Raw genomic sequence first — 16,137 nt, 5'->3', positions numbered from 1 at the left:
AGCTGCATCACACTTTGGATCAACTGCCAGCAGCTTCTCGGTCCATGGATTTTCATTTTAGCCTCGAGGGTATCCACGAGTTGATTAAAACATTCTAGGACCAGGCCAAAAAAACCCAACAAGGAGACACAAACCACTAACTTGTGGGATAAGTTTGCACTAGCTGCTTACCCTGAGTACAGATTAAAAAGTAGCCTTGCTGGGGAAAAGTCCAGGGGACTGAAAACATTAGATGGTCCCTGTGGACATCAGAGCCCATGCCTCATGATTCACCTGGATGCATACCGCTCATGTAACAGATGGAAAAATCTTGCCATAGACGAAACAACTGCTGCCTCCTACCGGTTAAAAAGGGGGGCCTTGCTGGTGTGCATGCTGGGGACGGTACAAGGTCCATACCGGAAGGAAAGCCAGGACAGCACCTCACGCTCGCTTTTCCCCTTTTTATTAAAAATAGACCCAAACACTTTGTATCATACAAAAGTTTCATTCGCTGGTGGCAGTCACTGGAAAGACTGGTCCCGCAGCGCCGATGAGCCACCGCCTCCAAGGGACTGGGTCCCAGGGAGCAGTGGCTGAGCCTCGGGGAATGCCCATAAAGACTGCTCTCTCTGGCAACAGCCAGCTGGGGGTGGGGGCTGTTCTTGGAGCAGCTTTCCCCACCCCACCCAATGGCAAAGATTAGATACTTAAAAGTGCCTCTTTAGTGCCAAGGTAAACGGTGGAGTGAAATGGAAGCCCCTGCCGCTGATTTCCCAGGGTCTAGGGCTTGTGTTTTTTTCTAATATTGGCCCCATCCCTAGTCCTTTTACCAAGAATGGGGTTGGGTAAACTACCCTCAGACTCTGGGCCCCTGATATCTGAGACCAAAATTTCACTCCAACCTAAGTCTTTGCTATTCTGTGGTCGTCGTCCCCCCCCCCCCCACCAGCGTTTGTCCTGTTCATTCAGAAAAGGCCATTCACAGTTTGGTAACTCACAGTTCTGTCTGCCTGAGTTCACGCCCTGCCATAATGATCTCCTCTCCTCGGTCTTGTATTTCCCTGACTGCTACCCACAGCCTTTACCTGAGCCTTAACCACCCCTGGGGTATCGCAGGCTCCTGCTCCAAAGGGACCTGGTACTGCTGTGGGGGGATGGGGGAAGGCCGTGGTCATTTGGAGCCAGGTTTCCCCAGGGGTGGGCAGTGCTCATGCTGGTGTGGACTGCTCACAGGGCCAGGGGACTGGTGAGAGGAAGGTGGGGCATGCGGAGGAGGGTCGCAGCCTGCTGAGCCCCTCAGTCCCAGCCGTTGTCTTTCACCATGTGTGACATCTCAATGATGTACTTCCCTTCCTTGTATTTCTGGCTGGTCTCAAAAGCCTGTTCCTGGTGGGGAGTAAAGTGGCGACCATGGGGGAAAAATGTCTCCTCTCCAGGCTCCTCTGCCCACACCTAGGCAGACCCAGTTCTAAGCTTCCTCTGTGGACCGTGCAAAGGCCTGGCGTGTGGACACTGGAGCCGCGGGGACTGCCTGGGAAGTGGCCCTCTTCAAATACTTACATATTTCCAGCCCAGTGTGGTCTTGCAGCTTTCACAGAAAATGTCAGCTACCGAGTGGAGTCCTGTGAGCAGGAGGCGTTGCTCAGCTGGCCCACAACCCACGTTGACCCTGTCTCAGGAAACAAGGAGCCAGCACACAGTAGGGTTGCTCTGTCAGTCCATCCCCCAACCTACACAAAAGGATTTCTACCCGGGGAGAACTAGAAGCAACAGCCTTCCGAAGTCCACCCCTTCAGGATCAGTGCTTGGGTCGTCTTTCACCCCCCCCCAACTTAGACTGTTTTTCTGAACCCCTCTGCGAAGGGGAAGGTAAAAGTAGAGGTACCCAATCATTTTGAAGTCTTACCCCCCATTTTGCAAAGAGAAAAGCTGTTGGCGCACAAGCACATATACATACACACACAAAGAAAGCGGTAGACTCACACGGAGTTAAACAGGTAGGCCCGGCCATGGCTCCCTTGGAAGGACTGTGGAAACAGGACAGACAGTAACTGTTGGGTATGCCTCAGCCCCACTGCGTAAATCCCCGCTGGAGTGGCGGGAGACCTCAGGCGCTCCCATTGCCTAGGAGGGAAAGCCTGGGGGAGTGGCAGGCCCACGCTTCAGCGTTACCTTGGAAATAAGCTCATCGTGTTTGGCCAAGTGTGCTCGACAGTGGACACAACTGTAAGTGCGGTGGCAGCGGGGCAGGTAGCTGCGGAAAGTCTTGGTGGGTAGACAGGCAGGGGCCGGGCCGGGGTCACAGCTGGGCATGACGGGCTGGAGGACGATGCCCTGGCGGGCTGGAGGGGCTGGTGCCGTGCAGCCCCCACAGAGACGGTCGCAGGTAAAGCAGCGGAGTAGGTTGGCTAGAGCCGTGTTTCAGGACAGTGGAAGGGTGGGGGGGCTGCCCGGCCAGGGCCCCCCCAGACGAGAACCAGATAGAAATGGAAGTCACCTGGTAAGAAGCGAAGGTGCATCAGGGGAGATGTGACCTCATGAGGAGCCGCTCCTGCGTGGCTAAGGACGATGGGGCTCGGCTCACCTGTACCCTCCCACCTCAGCACAGCCAGCCCTCGGCTTCCCATTGCACTTTCTGTCCCCTAGAGTCCCATTCTGTTCTGGCAGCGGTTCCAGGCGTCTTGTGCCATGGCCAGGGAGTTGGTGCCTCTTTCTCTCCAGAGGCAGTAGCAACCTCCAGCATTTTCCACTGAGCAGCCTGCTGGCACATACACTGCCTTAGGATCAGCATCACCTGCAGAGACCCCTTGTGTCCAGTTCTGTGAGAAACTGCCCCCTAACATGCTCAGAACCTTTTAACAGTGAAGTCTTCCCGAGCTGTTGCTTTGTTTGTTTGTGTTTCCTGTGGTTTTCTCTGTCTCAGGGTCTCTGTTTGCAATACAACTGGCCCGCACTTTGGGAAGGAAGGAACAGGCAGATGGGTGCATACATCCGTTTCAGCCTTCTGGAACTGAGTTCTGAGCCCTGGAACTCCATAAAACTTGGTAGCTCCTTCAGTTATCTCAACCCTTACGCGTGGCTGCTACAGCTCTCAGGCTTGAGGCAGCACTTGCTGCTGTCTTCCTAGCCTCTGGTCCTCAGGTCCCATCTTTATTTTACTTACTGTTACCTTAGCTCTGAGTTAAACACAGGCACCTAGCCCTGGGAGAAAAATTGTCCTTCCTCCCTCCAGCAAGTCTGACAGCTGGGCCGCTGGAAAATAAGCAGCACATCAGAAAGCCAGACTCCCGGGCTGTGTGATATAATGTGAGAGCAGCATTAACAGGAAACGTCAGGCTAAGGGGACTCCTTATTTTTAAGAGCTGGGCTTTGGGAAAAATGCTTCCTCTCCCAGGAGCTAGGGCGAATGAACACCAGTGACAGGGCAGCAGCAAATGAAATAATTGCAGGGTTCTGATTAAGAATCTTAAGACGCTGGTATCGGCTCACACTCCAGCCCCAGCGTGGCTGAGGGTACTGCAGGCAGAGGATAAGGAGCAGGGAGTCATTTGTTAACTCTGATAAGCAGATGAGGTGCCCTACCCTGCAGCCTTGGGTGGGGTAGCCTGTGTCTCCTTCAGCAATGCCCGCTAACTGCTCTAGAGATGCTAGACCACCCCGCAGAGGAGGCAGTATGGCTCCAGTTGCCAGGACAGACAGGCTATCCTCCTGTCCTCCGTGGTGGCCATGAGCACCCCAACTGTTCTGTTCTCTCCAAGGGCTGCCGAGCAGTCTTTCCACAAATGCCCCTGAGTGAGACCATCTTCAGTTTCTGCTGAGTCCCCGGAAGACACCTTGGGCTAAATTCAGGGTGACATTGTGTTCTGGCCCTCCTTGCTACACTTCAGCATCACTTCCTTGATCTGCCTTCAACTTTGCTTTTGAGTTCCTCTCAAGGTTCCACCTTGAGACACCTACTTCAAGAGACTAGGAGATGCCAGGTTCATCCCCTCCCTCTGTCTTCCGTTGCTTCCCCAGCCCCGTCCTTCTGTCATTGTCACGCCTCCCTCTCTGCCCCCTGCTTCTCTGTCCAGCAGAAGAGAAGCTGCAAAGAAGGCCAAAAAAAAAAAAAAATCATAAAAACAGGAGAGTTGGGGTCATTTCTTCTCCCATCTCTTGTCATGGGGTGAATGAAGCAAATCAGGCAAATGACTGAGGGCAGAAAAAACAAAAACAAAAACACCAAACAAACGAGAGCAAAGGTGAGTGCTGAGAAGAGGACATTCCCTGATGCTGAGCCGGGGCTGGACTGTAGAAATGGGGGAGCTGAAGGGCTTGCAGCTGGGAAGACTGGCAACTGACAGCAGTGGTGATGAGGCAGACGCCCGTGGAACCAGGTGCGAATCCGGTGCCTCTCGGGGAATTGAAAAGGGGAGAGGGACTTGTGCTCACAAAAGATACATTCAGTCGCTTTGAGGTTTTACCTCCCCCTGGGCCAGCATTTTCAGTATGGTATGGTCCGAATAATTAGCGGAGCAGCCAGCTCCCAAGGCGGGCTTCGGGGGTCTGCACCAGCAGCAAAAACAACAAACAGTGATGTCTGATGCTGGAGCCAAAGTTGCCAGGAAATAAGTGCGAGAGAATCGTCAGGGCTTGGGGGAAGGATGGAGGAGCCGAGAGAGAGGAGCGGAGGCACCAGGGAGGGGGAAGGGAGAACAAAGGGTGGATGAATAATGCTTCTGCAAAGAGGAGAAAGCGACACGCAGCAGGAAGAGGAAATTTGCAAAGGGGAAAAATTGATTTGGAGAAGGGCTGCCCCCCCCTCACCTTGAGGTCTGCTCCAGAGATCTCCGTCTATCTCTCTCAATCTCTCTGCTCACTCTTCTCTCTTCTCTTTCCGCTCCTTCAACTGGGAAGGGGATGGTATTGGGGGTGGGTAGCTGGGGGTTTGAGGACTGGGGCTGCAGGGTGGACAGCGGCTGGGGCCAGAGGTTGCCTCTTGCTCTGTACCTCGGTCTGTGGGTAAATGTGGCTGTGTGTTGTGGAACTGCATCATAACACTGTGAGTCATCCAACCCCCCACCCCCCTCACCTCCCACGTCAGAGCAGGGCTGGGAGACACAGGAGGCGGGTTGGGAGGGAGGGAGGGAGGGAGGGAGGGAGGGGGCAGGCATCAAGGGACCGGGCTAGAGGAGTGATGTTAGGGAGTGGAGGCAGAGGGATGGCTGGCTTTGGGGTGTCGATACTGGTGGTAGGCAAAAGACAGGTTGCTACGGAGCAAGGCTATGTGACCACGGAAACAGAACCTGAGGGAAGGACAGCGATGGAGTTAGGGTGGCAGGACTGGGGAAAAGAGGGAGGGAGGCTGGGGAAGTGAGAGATGGATAGGGAGAGAGCCAAGAAGCACACACACACTCAACAGCATACATCTTTCCACTTCAACTCGACGTCAGCTCTCATAAAGGGTAAAGGAGGATATACTAATTGTCGCGGATGACAAACTGGGCTCTCGAATGTGTACAGTACTGAGCACTTGGAAGCTTTAGCAACTCGGTTTAATGCCTCCCAAAGAAGCCATAGGTCAAATATGATATCTTGTACGGGGAACCTCTTATCAACTACTGCCTCCAAAATATTTGTGCTGTGAATGAGACACTTATATGACATGAGGTTCTTGACTGTGCTGTAGACTTTCCGAGGCAGATCCTCAGGCAAACCTCACTGTGCCCCAAGACCACATCATCTAGTGGAAAGCCCTGCATGTAGAAGAGACTTACAAAACAGGAGTTTGCTTGCATCTTCAGACACTGGCCAAGTGTCTGGCTTTGATCTGAGTTGAAATCTTAGCTCTGCCAATTATTCACCAGGAACCACGGGCAAGTGACTAATCCTCCTGCGCCATACAGATTCTCTTCTGCTCAGTGAAGCTAATAATATTTACCTCATGGAGAAGTGACTGTGTGAGATAGCATGTAAATTTCCAAAGGAGTGCCTATCACACAATAGGTCCTGAGTAAAGAGCAATGTAATTTTCTTTAGTTCCCTCTTTTTTGTTGTTAACTTTTTAAGTTAGCATTTAAATTGAGGAGTTTTGTTAGAGTTAGTGTTGTTTCAGAACAGCATTCTCTACATGGAGCAATGAGGCAAGCAGAAGGACTGCAAATTCCAGGCCAGCCTGTGCTTCGTGGTAAGATCGGGAATAAATAAAGAGAAACCTCATGCTGGGCGGTGGTAGCAGAAGGCAGAGCAGGCGGATCTATGTGAGTTCAAGACCAACCTGGTCTACAGAGCTAGTTCCAGGACAGGCTCTAAAGCTATTGAGAAACTCTGTCTCTAAAAACAACAAACAAAGGAGGATGAATTTGAAGATCCAGCCTTGAGGGAAACAAAGGAAAGGTCTTTAGGGTATGGATTTAAAGCTGGAAGCAAAAAGGATATTCATAAATTTCAATCAACAAAGGAACAAAATGATCAAAGCTTTAGCTGGTGAGAAGGAACAGGACACATGGCAGAATGATTTGGGGGTGGGTTGGAGAAGGCAAGAGCCTAGGGAGACAGGAATGAAGAGAGTGGGCAAGCACAGGTGCTTTCAATGCTCTGTCCTTTTTCTGTGTGTGAGAAGCAAAGTGGAGGGCTGGAGAGGTGGCTCAGAGGTTAAGAGCACTGACTGCTCTTTCAGAGGTCCTGAGTTCAATTCCCAGCAACCACATGGTGGCTCACAACCATCTGTAATGAGATCTGGTGTCCTCTTCTGGTATGTGCAGACATACATGGAGGCTGGATGTTGTATTCATAATAAATAAATCTTAAAAAAAAAAAAAGAAGTGCCGGGCGTTGGTGGCGCACGCCTTTAATCCCAGCACTCAGGAGTCAGAGGCAGGTGGATCTCTGTGAGTTCAAGACCAAGCCTGGTCTACCGAGCGAGTTCCAGGACAGGCTCCAAAACAATACAGGGAAACCCTGTCTCGAAAAAACAAAAACAAACAAACAAACAAAAAACCCCCAAAACATTGTCGAGAACAATGTGGCTATAACTGACCTAGGAGGGGATTAGGCATGCATGTGATGCATGTACATGCCATGCAGGCAAAACGATCGTATACACAAAATATGCCGGGTGGTGGTGGCACACACCTTTAATCCCAGGAGGCAGAGGCAAGTGGATCTCTGTGAGTTCGAGGACAGCCTGGTCTATGGAGTGAGTTCCAGGACAGCCAGAGCTGCTACACAGAAAAGCCCCCTGGGGGGAGAAAAAACAAACCATATGGGGGGCTGGTTGGAGAGATGGCTCATGGGATGGGTGACAGGCAGTTGTTGCACTTGCAGAGGTCCCCCGATTCCCAGCACCCACAGGGCTACTCACAGCCACCCTTGACTCCATTTCTTTTTTGTTGTTGTTGTTGTTTTTTGTTTTTTGTTTTTCGAGACAGGGTTTCTCTGTGGCTTTGGAGGGTGTCCTGGAACTAGCTCTTATAGACCAGGCTGGTCTCGAACTCACAGAGATCTGCTTGTCTCTGCCTCCCGAGTGCGCCACTGACGCCAGGCCCTTGACTCCATTTCTAAGGGATACGACATGTCTTCTGACCTCTACTGGCACGAAGCACATATATACACACAGGCACAAAACCCACATTCATAAGTCTCAAAAAGCTGGGCGTTGGTGGCACACGCCTTTAATCCCAGCACTCAGGAGGCAGAGGCAGGCGGATCTCTGTGAGTTCGAGACCAGCCTGGACTACCGAGTTCCAGGACAGCCTCCAAAGTTACAGAGAAACCCTGTCTTGAAAAACCAAAAAAAAAAAAAAAAAAAAGCCAGTGGAGGCACACGTCTTTAGTCCCAGCTGAGAAAGATGGAACTCTGTAAGTTCAAGGCCAGGTTGGTCTACAGAGAGAGTTCCAGGACAGCCAAGGCTACACCTGGAACTTGAAAATCAAAACAGGCAGCAACAAAAAAGAAAAAGAAAAAAGAAAGGAAGAAAAGCAGTAGCTGCGCTGGGCTTTGGTGGCGCAGGTCGTTGGTGGCGCACGCCTTTAATCCCAGCACTTGGGAAGCAGAGGCAGGAGGATCTCTGTGAGTTCCAGGCCAGACTGGTCTACAGAGCAAGTTCCAGGACAGCCTCCAAAACAATACAGAGAAACCCTGTCTCGAAAAACAAAAAACAAACAAACAAAAAAAGCAAACTGGGAGTATCGGTTGTAACTACGGCACAGGGTTCTAGCTGGAGTTCGATGAATGCGTGCCCTCTGTGCCTGTGCAGCCATGGAACAAGACCTAACAGGTTCATACTATGTAATTGTTTCCCCGTTAGTATAAATTGATCCAGCTCCCTAAGTTCTTGTTTTGGATATGTTTTGGCTTTCAAATGGCTACAATCAAATACTTGACAAAAAGCAACTGGAAGGGGTTTTCGTTTTGACACGTGGTTCAGGAGACGGAGTGCGTCGGCACAGGGACAGAGCGGCAGTGGAAACCACTTGCTCACATCTGGGCACATCAGCAAGCAGACAGAGTGCCATGCTGGTGCTTAGGTGGCTTTTTCCTCTTCCTCTTCTGACTCAGTCCAGCACCCCAGTCCCTGGAACGGGGCTGCCCACATTCAGGGTGAATCTTTCCTCTTCCGTTACCTTTTTCTGGAACCCTTTCACAGACACATCTCCAAATGTGCCCCATTGGTGTCCACAGTGTTTACTAATCCAATCAAGTTGACAAATGAAATTAACCATCAAAAAGCCGACCTCTAAGCCTCATAGTGGCACAAGCTTTAAACCCAGCACTCTCGAGGTGGAGGCAGGTAGATCTCTGTTTAAGGCCAGCCTGGTCTATGTAGTGAGTTCCAGAACAGTGAGGACAGTCTCTGAAAAACAAAAACAACAAAACAAAAAGCCTACCTCGGGCTGGAGAGATGGCTCGGAGGTTAAGAGCACTGACTACTTTTCCAGAGGTCCTGAGTTCAATTCCCAGCAACCTCATGTTGGTTCACAACCATACATAATGAGCTATGGTGCCCCCTTCAGGCCTGCAGGGATACATGCAGACAGAATACTTTATACATAACAAATAATAAACCTTAAAAAAAAAGCCACCAGGTGGTGGTGGCGCACGCCTTTAATCCCAGCACTCAGGAGGCAGAGGCAGGCGGATCTCTGTGAGTTTGAGACCAAGCCTGGTCTACCGAGCGAGTTCCAGTACAGTCTCCAAAACAATACAGAGAAACCCTGTCTCGAAAAACAGAAAAACAAAACAAAAAAAGCCTACCTCTTCTAAAACTGAATGTTTCAGCAAATGCCTCTTATCTTAGTTTCCTCCCAAAATGAAACTGGAGATAATATACCCACCTGGTTTTGAGGGTGTTGTGACATAAGACACCTGGAGGAACTGGAAAAATGTAAAGCATGGTATATGAACAGATGATATGACTACAGTCTCTCCAGCTTATAATACAAACTTAAAGGCTAACATCAGACACTTGCTAAATTATAGGCAATGTGCTTAGTGCTTTACATATATCTCATCCGATCTTCAAAACAACTTTAAGAGGTTGAATACTGTTATTATTCCCATTTTACAGACAAGAGACGTCTCAGGGAAAGGAAGCCTGTGATTTATTCAGTCAAGCAATGAGCCAACCATACAAGATTCCAAAGGCCATGCTCATGAAAAGTGGATTATAGACATGGTGGAAACCGGTTAGCAGGGTGTAAATGATTGACCTTGTATAACTGTCTGATTTACAAAGAGAAGCAGTCCAGACTCTGGAAGAGTTTGATGAATAATGATTGGTTTATAAGTTTAATGGAAGAAAATCACTAGGCTTTTATTCTACGTTTACTAAAGGGGGAAAAAAAACACCCTGAAAACCCAACAGCCATCCTGGCTTGGTAACTCAAACGTGTAAATTCCGACATTTAGGAGCTGAGGCATAGCCTGGGGAGGTGGGGGTGGGCTACAGTGGCACCAAAAAAAAAAAAAAAGAAAAGAAAAGAAAAGAAAAAATAAACAAAAATTTATACTTGGTTCCTTCTACGTCCGGCACCATCAGGCAGAGGTTGTCAGCTCTGTGTAGCCTCAAAGGGGACTGTTTCTGTCAATTTCCCTCTGCCTCGGTCTGCTTAAGCTAGGCTTTGCTAACTTCGCCAGTTTCTGGCTTGTGATCTAGACGACCAGAGGATCCAGACAGCGAGGCCTCTCCCTTTCTGGTCGCCTTTAGCTTTCCTGGACAGCAGATGGGGAGAGACCATGTAATCGTTTTCCGCGCGTGGGCACACCGGCAACGCCTCCTCTCCGCCTCCTGCGGTCTTCCCGCACAAAGTGACGACGGCGCTGCCCCGCCCACCTCGCGCGTCACGGCACAATCCTGGAACTACAACTCCCAGAGGGCTTAGCGTCAGCGCGCGCTCACTCACCCTAACTGCTGGTCCCAAGAGGCATTACGCGACCGCGCCTCCTCCCATCGCGCAAGAGCGGAACCGCACTTGCCTTCCGGCTGCTCTCTTTAAGAGAGCGTTGTCTGTGTTTGTGCTGCAGTCCTGTCCAAAGAACTCTGCTGCTCTGATTTAGGATCTGCGGTTGTGCAGGTAAGGATCCCAATTCACTTCTGCGAGGCCTGGGCAGAGTTTTGTGTTGGAGCTAACTGCGACAAATACTGGACTAGAAGTGGGGTTCAGAATCAGAGATAGTAACTTGCGTTTCTTTGCAAGATTCTAATTTACGGTGTTTCGTTTTGTTTTTCCTAGTGTGGTAGCTCTTAACACACTGTTAGGTGAGGACAGTGTAAATTCCCACCATATGACAGCCGAGGAGTTGGTTCGGTGTAGGAGTCCCACATCCTGACATACAACTGTTTCCTTAGTCCGAACCCACTATTCTAGTTTCTTGTTGGCTAAGAGAGTTGGAGTTATTTCTTTTCCGATAGGATGATGGAAGGAAGACCACGCAATCAAGTTTTCTGTTAGTTTCATCTGTAGGGAGTTTTTCTTCATTATTATTATTATTATTGGTTTCGAGACAGGGTTTCTCTATATTGTTGGGATTAAAGGCGTGCGCCACCAACGCCCGGTGAGTTTTTTTCTTTATAACCTGCCATTCATTCACTGTTTTCTGTTGAGGTGCACTGCTGTTCTACCTACTAGAGATAGAGTAGCAAACAAAAATGTCTCTCTCCTAATTGTGGGGAGACCTGCAAACCAATACCCAGTGAGTCGGAAGGCAATAAGAACTCTGCAGAAAAAGATAAAGGGATGAAATCATTGGAAGATTTTGAACGATGGCCTGACTATTATAGATGACTATTAATCTTTATTTTTTAATTACACATTACTTTCTTTTTGTTTTTTGTTTTTTGTTTTTGTTTTGTTTTTTTTTTTTTGGTTTTTCGAGGCAGGGTTTCTCTGGCTTTGGAGGCTGTCCTGGAACTAGCTCTTGTAGACCAGGCTGGTCTCGAACTCACAGAGATCCACCTGCCTCTGCCTCCCGAGTGCTGGGATTAAAGGTGTGCACCACCACCGCCGGGCTTTCTTTTTGTTTTTTTGAGATAGGGTTTCTCTGTGTAACTTTGGAGTCTGTCCTAGAACTCTCTCTGTAGACCAAGCTGGCCTTGAACTCACAGAGATCCCCCTCTGCCTTCCCAGCGCTGGGATTAAAGGTGTGTGCCATCACTGCCTGGCTGTGTTTCCTATCTGTATGTGGCTTATTGTATTTTTTTTTATTACTCTATTCCTTTTTAAAGGCCTTTCTGTACCCTTTTTCTTTTCTCTCCCAACCTATGTAAATTTTTAAACACTGTAGCCCATTCAGACTGGGGGATACCTCTGTACCAAGGCTCATATGAGAGATGGCCCGAACCCACCATGTGGCTTAGCTCCTGCCATGCTGGCAGCTGCCAGGAGATGCATCTCTGTACCACAGCAGGCACGAGAGACACAAGACTAGGAAGTTGCGTCTGGCTCTGTTTATATGTGTTTAGAACCTTTGAAAAGAAGCTTTTTCAGGCTTTATGTGAATGTAAGTGACCCTGGATGTTTGTTGGCGGAAGTTTTTGTCCCACCAGCAGCTTCCAAATAAACAAAAAGAAGCTTAATATTAATTATAAATGCTTGACCGGATAGCTCAGGCTTGTTACTAACTAGCTCTTACAACTTAACTCATTTCTGTTAATCTGTGTGCTGTCCCGAGGCTCATGGCTTTTACCCCTACCCCGTTTTATATGTCTGGCTCCTTGTGACTGCTCTGACTCCGCCCTTTCTATTCCCAGCATTCTCCCTGTGTGTGGCTGTCTCACCTAATCTCTTCTTGCCCAGCTATCAGCCAGTCAGCGTTGTTTTAAAATTATCAGTAACAACGTGAATAGTACACATTTACAGTGTTCAGAGATTGTCCCAAAGCAATGGCCTTATGTAATGATTTGATCTAATGTTTAATTTGGGTTCTAGACACATCAGCTATACAGAAAAGATGAGCGAGGAGTCCAATGACGACAAGAAGCAAACAGCTAAATATGAGCTCGAGCGAGAAACAGAGCTTCGGTTTGAGGTGGAGGCGTCTCAGTCAGTTCAGCTGGAATTGTTGGCTGGCATGGCAGAGATCTTTGGCACAGAGCTTACCAGAAACAAGAAATTCACCTTCGATGCTGGTGCCAAGGTGGCTGTTTTCACTTGGCATGGCTGTTCTCTGCAACTGAGTGGCCGGACTGAAGTGGCTTATGTCTCTAAGGACACCCCTATGTTGCTTTACCTCAACACTCATACGGCTTTGGAGCAGATGCGGAGGCAGGCAGAAAAGGAAGAAGAGAGAGGCCCCCGAGTGATGGTAGTGGGCCCTACTGATGTGGGCAAGTCCACAGTGTGTCGACTGCTGCTCAACTATGCAGTGCGTCTGGGCCGCCGCCCTACCTATGTGGAGCTGGATGTGGGGCAGGGCTCTGTATCCATCCCTGGTACCATGGGGGCCCTCTATATTGAACGGCCGGCAGATGTGGAAGAAGGTTTCTCCATCCAGGCCCCTCTTGTGTATCATTTTGGCTCCACCACTCCTGGCACCAACATCAAGCTTTATAATAAGGTCAGAGCTGGAGCTAAGATGGGGTGGAGGGAAAAATGAAATCAGGGTAGGAAGTAGGGAATTTTGTTACTTAAAACGAGAATTTTTTTGTTTTGTTTTTTGTTTTTCGAGACAGGGTTTCTCTGTATTGTTTTGGAGACTGTCCTGGAACTCACTCTGTAGACTAGGCTGGCCAGGAACTCACAGAGATCCACCTGCCTCTGCCTCCCAAGTGCTGGGATTAAAAGTGTGCACCACCAACGCCTGGCCTAAAACTGAAGAATTTTTTGCCTCTGACTTAATTGCTTTGAATTTAGAAGAATCCATTTTAAACTTAAGCCAGCTTCAGATTGCTACACATTTTGTGGCCCTATTCTTTTTTTCCCCTAGGAAACCAAGAATTTTTATTATTTATTTATTTATTTAGGTTTTTCAAGACAGGGTTTCTCTAGTCCTGTCTGTTTTGGAACTTGCTCTCTAGACCAGTCTGGCCTTGAACTCGGGAGATTGGGCTGCCTCTGCCTCTGGAGTGCTGGGATTAAAGGTGTTTGCCACCACTGCCCACCTTTATTTTATTTTTCTGGTTTTAGACTAGAGTTTTGTTTTGTACTGTGGGCGGTGGTGGGCTTGGGATGTAGTTCACTTGCCAAACACATTTCAAGGCTTGTGGTTGGATTCCCAGCCCTCTACACAGGATTGTACCTATTTCTCTAAAGGGGAACTTAAATAGATGGATTTAGGAACTGGAGACATGGCTCAGTGATTAAGAGCATTGGCTGCCCCTCCAGAGGACCTGGGTTCAATTCCCAGGGTCCGCACTTACGTGACAGTTTAGAACTGTCTGTAACTCCAGTTCCAGGGAATCTGACACCTTCATGGACATCCATGCAGGCTAAACACTAAATCAGTGCACATAAAATAAAAACAAGTAAATAATATAGGCAGGTTTGTCTGGTTTTTGTTCTCATTTTGATTCTTTTCCAGATCACATCACGCTTAGCCGATGTGTTCAACCAAAGGTGTGAAGTGAACAGAAGAGCTTCTGTGAGTGGCTGTGTCATTAACACCTGTGGCTGGGTCAAGAGCTCTGGTTACCAGGCCCTGGTGCATGCTGCTTCCGCCTTTGAAGTAGACGTGGTTGTGGTTCTGGATCAAGAACGACTGTACAACGAATTGAAAAGGGACCTGCCTCATTTTGTTCGAACTGTGTTGCTTCCAAAATCAGGGGGCGTGGTAGAACGCTCCAAGGACTTCCGTCGGGAATGTAGGGATGAACGTATCCGTGAGTATTTCTATGGATTCCGAGGCTGTTTCTATCCCCATGCCTTCAATGTCAAATTTTCTGATGTGAAAATCTACAAAGTTGGGGCACCCACCATCCCAGACTCCTGCCTACCTCTGGGCATGTCTCAGGAAGACAATCAGCTCAAGTTAGTACCTGTCACCCCTGGCAGAGATATGGTGCACCATCTCCTGAGTGTCAGCACTGCTGAGGGGACAGAGGAAAACCTTTCTGAGACAAGTGTAGCTGGATTCATTGTCGTGACCAGTGTGGATCTGGAACATCAGGTGTTTACTGTCCTGTCTCCAGCCCCCCGCCCACTGCCTAAGAACTTTCTTCTCATCATGGATATCCGGTTCATGGATCTCAAGTAGTCATTAGCAAGGAGCCTCCCTTTCTGGGCCATAGAAATCTAGCCATCACCAAAGGCAGATGGAATGAGATTTGGGAGGCTTATTAAGGAGCTGACAAGGAACAACTTGAAACAAGAAAGTACACCTCTACCTCTTAAGACAACGGTAGTAGCCAGCCGGACTCCTGTAACTCTGAACCAAAGGGAGAAACTACAAAAGGAAAATTTGACTATTTTTTTAAGATTGCACCAGGTGCCACTTTTAAATATTCCAAGACCCTGGAGAATTCCATGTCTTCACTGTGCTACCATGAGAGGTTTTTTGTTACTGCTTTCTAGTCCATATACAGTTCTTGTTATATAACCAGGATGAAAGTGAGATTAAAATTCAAACTTGAAAACAGTTATTTTAATAAATAATATTAAGTTGGTATGATTCTTATTTTACTTTCCCACCTAAGCATTATAGCCTTATAGAAACTATAGGAATAATTTATTGCTAAAAATCTGTGAGGAGAAGCCTAAGAACCTACTTGTGATCTGAGTATGTTTTTTGTTTTTGAGTTTTTTTGTTAAGACAGGGTTGTGCTGCCTGGCTGCCAAGCATATGTTTATGATGGTCCCCTCTTGCTTCACACTTAGATGGTAAACCTGTTTTCAGTGCTAGGTGTACTCAAGATAAGAAACTAGTGATAATCTTGGGATGATTTCTCATCTCTATTTCCTAGAGATAGCCCATTACTTTTTTTTTTTTTTTAGTTTTATGTATGTATGAGTGCTCTCTGTTTGCGTGCCTACATGCCAGCAGAGGGCATCGGGGTACCAGACCCCATGACATATAGCTGTGAGCTACTATGTGGGTACTGGAAATTGAACTCAGGACCTCTGGAAGAGCAGCCACTGCTCTTAACTGCTGAGCCATCTTTCCAAGCCCCAATCATTTTGTTAAAACTATCCTTCCTGTTGTCTCTTTGTATAGAATCAGGTTCCAGTGTCCAGATGTACTAGAGTTTTGGGTATTAAGCTGGGAAAGCCCATTTTGGTGTTTCTGGTTTGGTCTTTAGTTAGTATTGAATAAATTTATCCATTCCTTTATTCCTCGATTTTTTTTAAAGATTTTATTATGTATACAGTGTTCTGCCTGCATGTATGCTTGCATGCCAGAAGAGGGCACCAGATCTCATTACAGATGGTTGTAGCAGCCATGTGGTTTCTGAGAATTGAACCCAGGATCTCTGGAAGAGCAGCCAGTGCTCTTAACCTCTGAGCCTCTCTCCAGCCCTATCCCCCAATTCTTTATTGAGTACATACTCATCAGAAAATGTTCTAGGTGGGGAACAAAATACAGTTTTACGGAGCTTGCAGCAAAAGTAAAAACGGGCAAGTAGTATACAGAATCTTAAATTTGGGGATATGGAACAGAGTCAAGGAGGGCCCTTTCTGAGAATACATACCAGTAAGACCTGAAAAAGTTAAACAGTGCTTGTGCAAAAGCTTCCCAGTATA

At 48.2% G+C, this 16,137-nt stretch overlaps 2 protein-coding genes across 2 annotated transcripts; one reads left to right on the top strand and one right to left on the bottom strand.

Moving 5' to 3' along the window:
* Positions 1-429: 429 nt before the first annotated feature.
* Positions 430-5,035, bottom strand: Ypel4 (yippee like 4). The gene is made up of 5 exons (XM_005065089.4): positions 4,789-5,035; positions 2,155-2,479; positions 1,966-2,009; positions 1,543-1,651; positions 430-1,368 (listed from the first exon to the last, which is right to left on the bottom strand). Exons 2-5 carry the CDS (start codon positions 2,293-2,295, stop codon positions 1,279-1,281), a joined length of 384 nt encoding a protein of 127 aa, XP_005065146.1. The 5' UTR covers positions 2,296-2,479; positions 4,789-5,035; the 3' UTR covers positions 430-1,278.
* A 5,318-nt stretch (positions 5,036-10,353) lies between these two features.
* Positions 10,354-15,062, top strand: Clp1 (cleavage factor polyribonucleotide kinase subunit 1). Its single transcript, XM_005065090.4, has 3 exons — positions 10,354-10,536; positions 12,391-13,018; positions 13,982-15,062. The coding sequence occupies exons 2-3, from the start codon at positions 12,413-12,415 to the stop codon at positions 14,651-14,653; spliced, it is 1,278 nt and encodes a 425-aa protein (XP_005065147.1). The 5' UTR covers positions 10,354-10,536; positions 12,391-12,412; the 3' UTR covers positions 14,654-15,062.
* Positions 15,063-16,137: the final 1,075 nt, after the last annotated feature.

The sequence above is a fragment of the Mesocricetus auratus genome, unplaced genomic scaffold (genome assembly GCF_017639785.1).
Source record: "Mesocricetus auratus isolate SY011 unplaced genomic scaffold, BCM_Maur_2.0 Super-Scaffold_100004, whole genome shotgun sequence".
Classification (NCBI taxonomy): Eukaryota; Metazoa; Chordata; class Mammalia; order Rodentia; family Cricetidae; genus Mesocricetus; species Mesocricetus auratus.
The sequence above is the reverse complement of the archived record's forward strand: the minus strand, read 5'-3'. Positions and strand labels throughout refer to the sequence as shown.

Coding starts and splice junctions, on each gene's coding strand:
- Clp1 (XM_005065090.4), top strand. CDS start 12,413: ATGAGCGAGGAGTCCAATGACGACAAGAAGCAAACAGCTAAATATGAG. Junction 13,019..13,981: donor ACATCAAGCTTTATAATAAG/GTCAGAGCTGGA, acceptor ATTCTTTTCCAG/ATCACATCACGCTTAGCCGA.
- Ypel4 (XM_005065089.4), bottom strand. CDS start 2,295: ATGCCCAGCTGTGACCCCGGCCCGGCCCCTGCCTGTCTACCCACCAAG. Junction 2,010..2,154: donor ACGATGAGCTTATTTCCAAG/GTAACGCTGAAG, acceptor CTGTTTCCACAG/TCCTTCCAAGGGAGCCATGG. Junction 1,652..1,965: donor GCCTACCTGTTTAACTCCGT/GTGAGTCTACCG, acceptor TTCCTGAGACAG/GGTCAACGTGGGTTGTGGGC.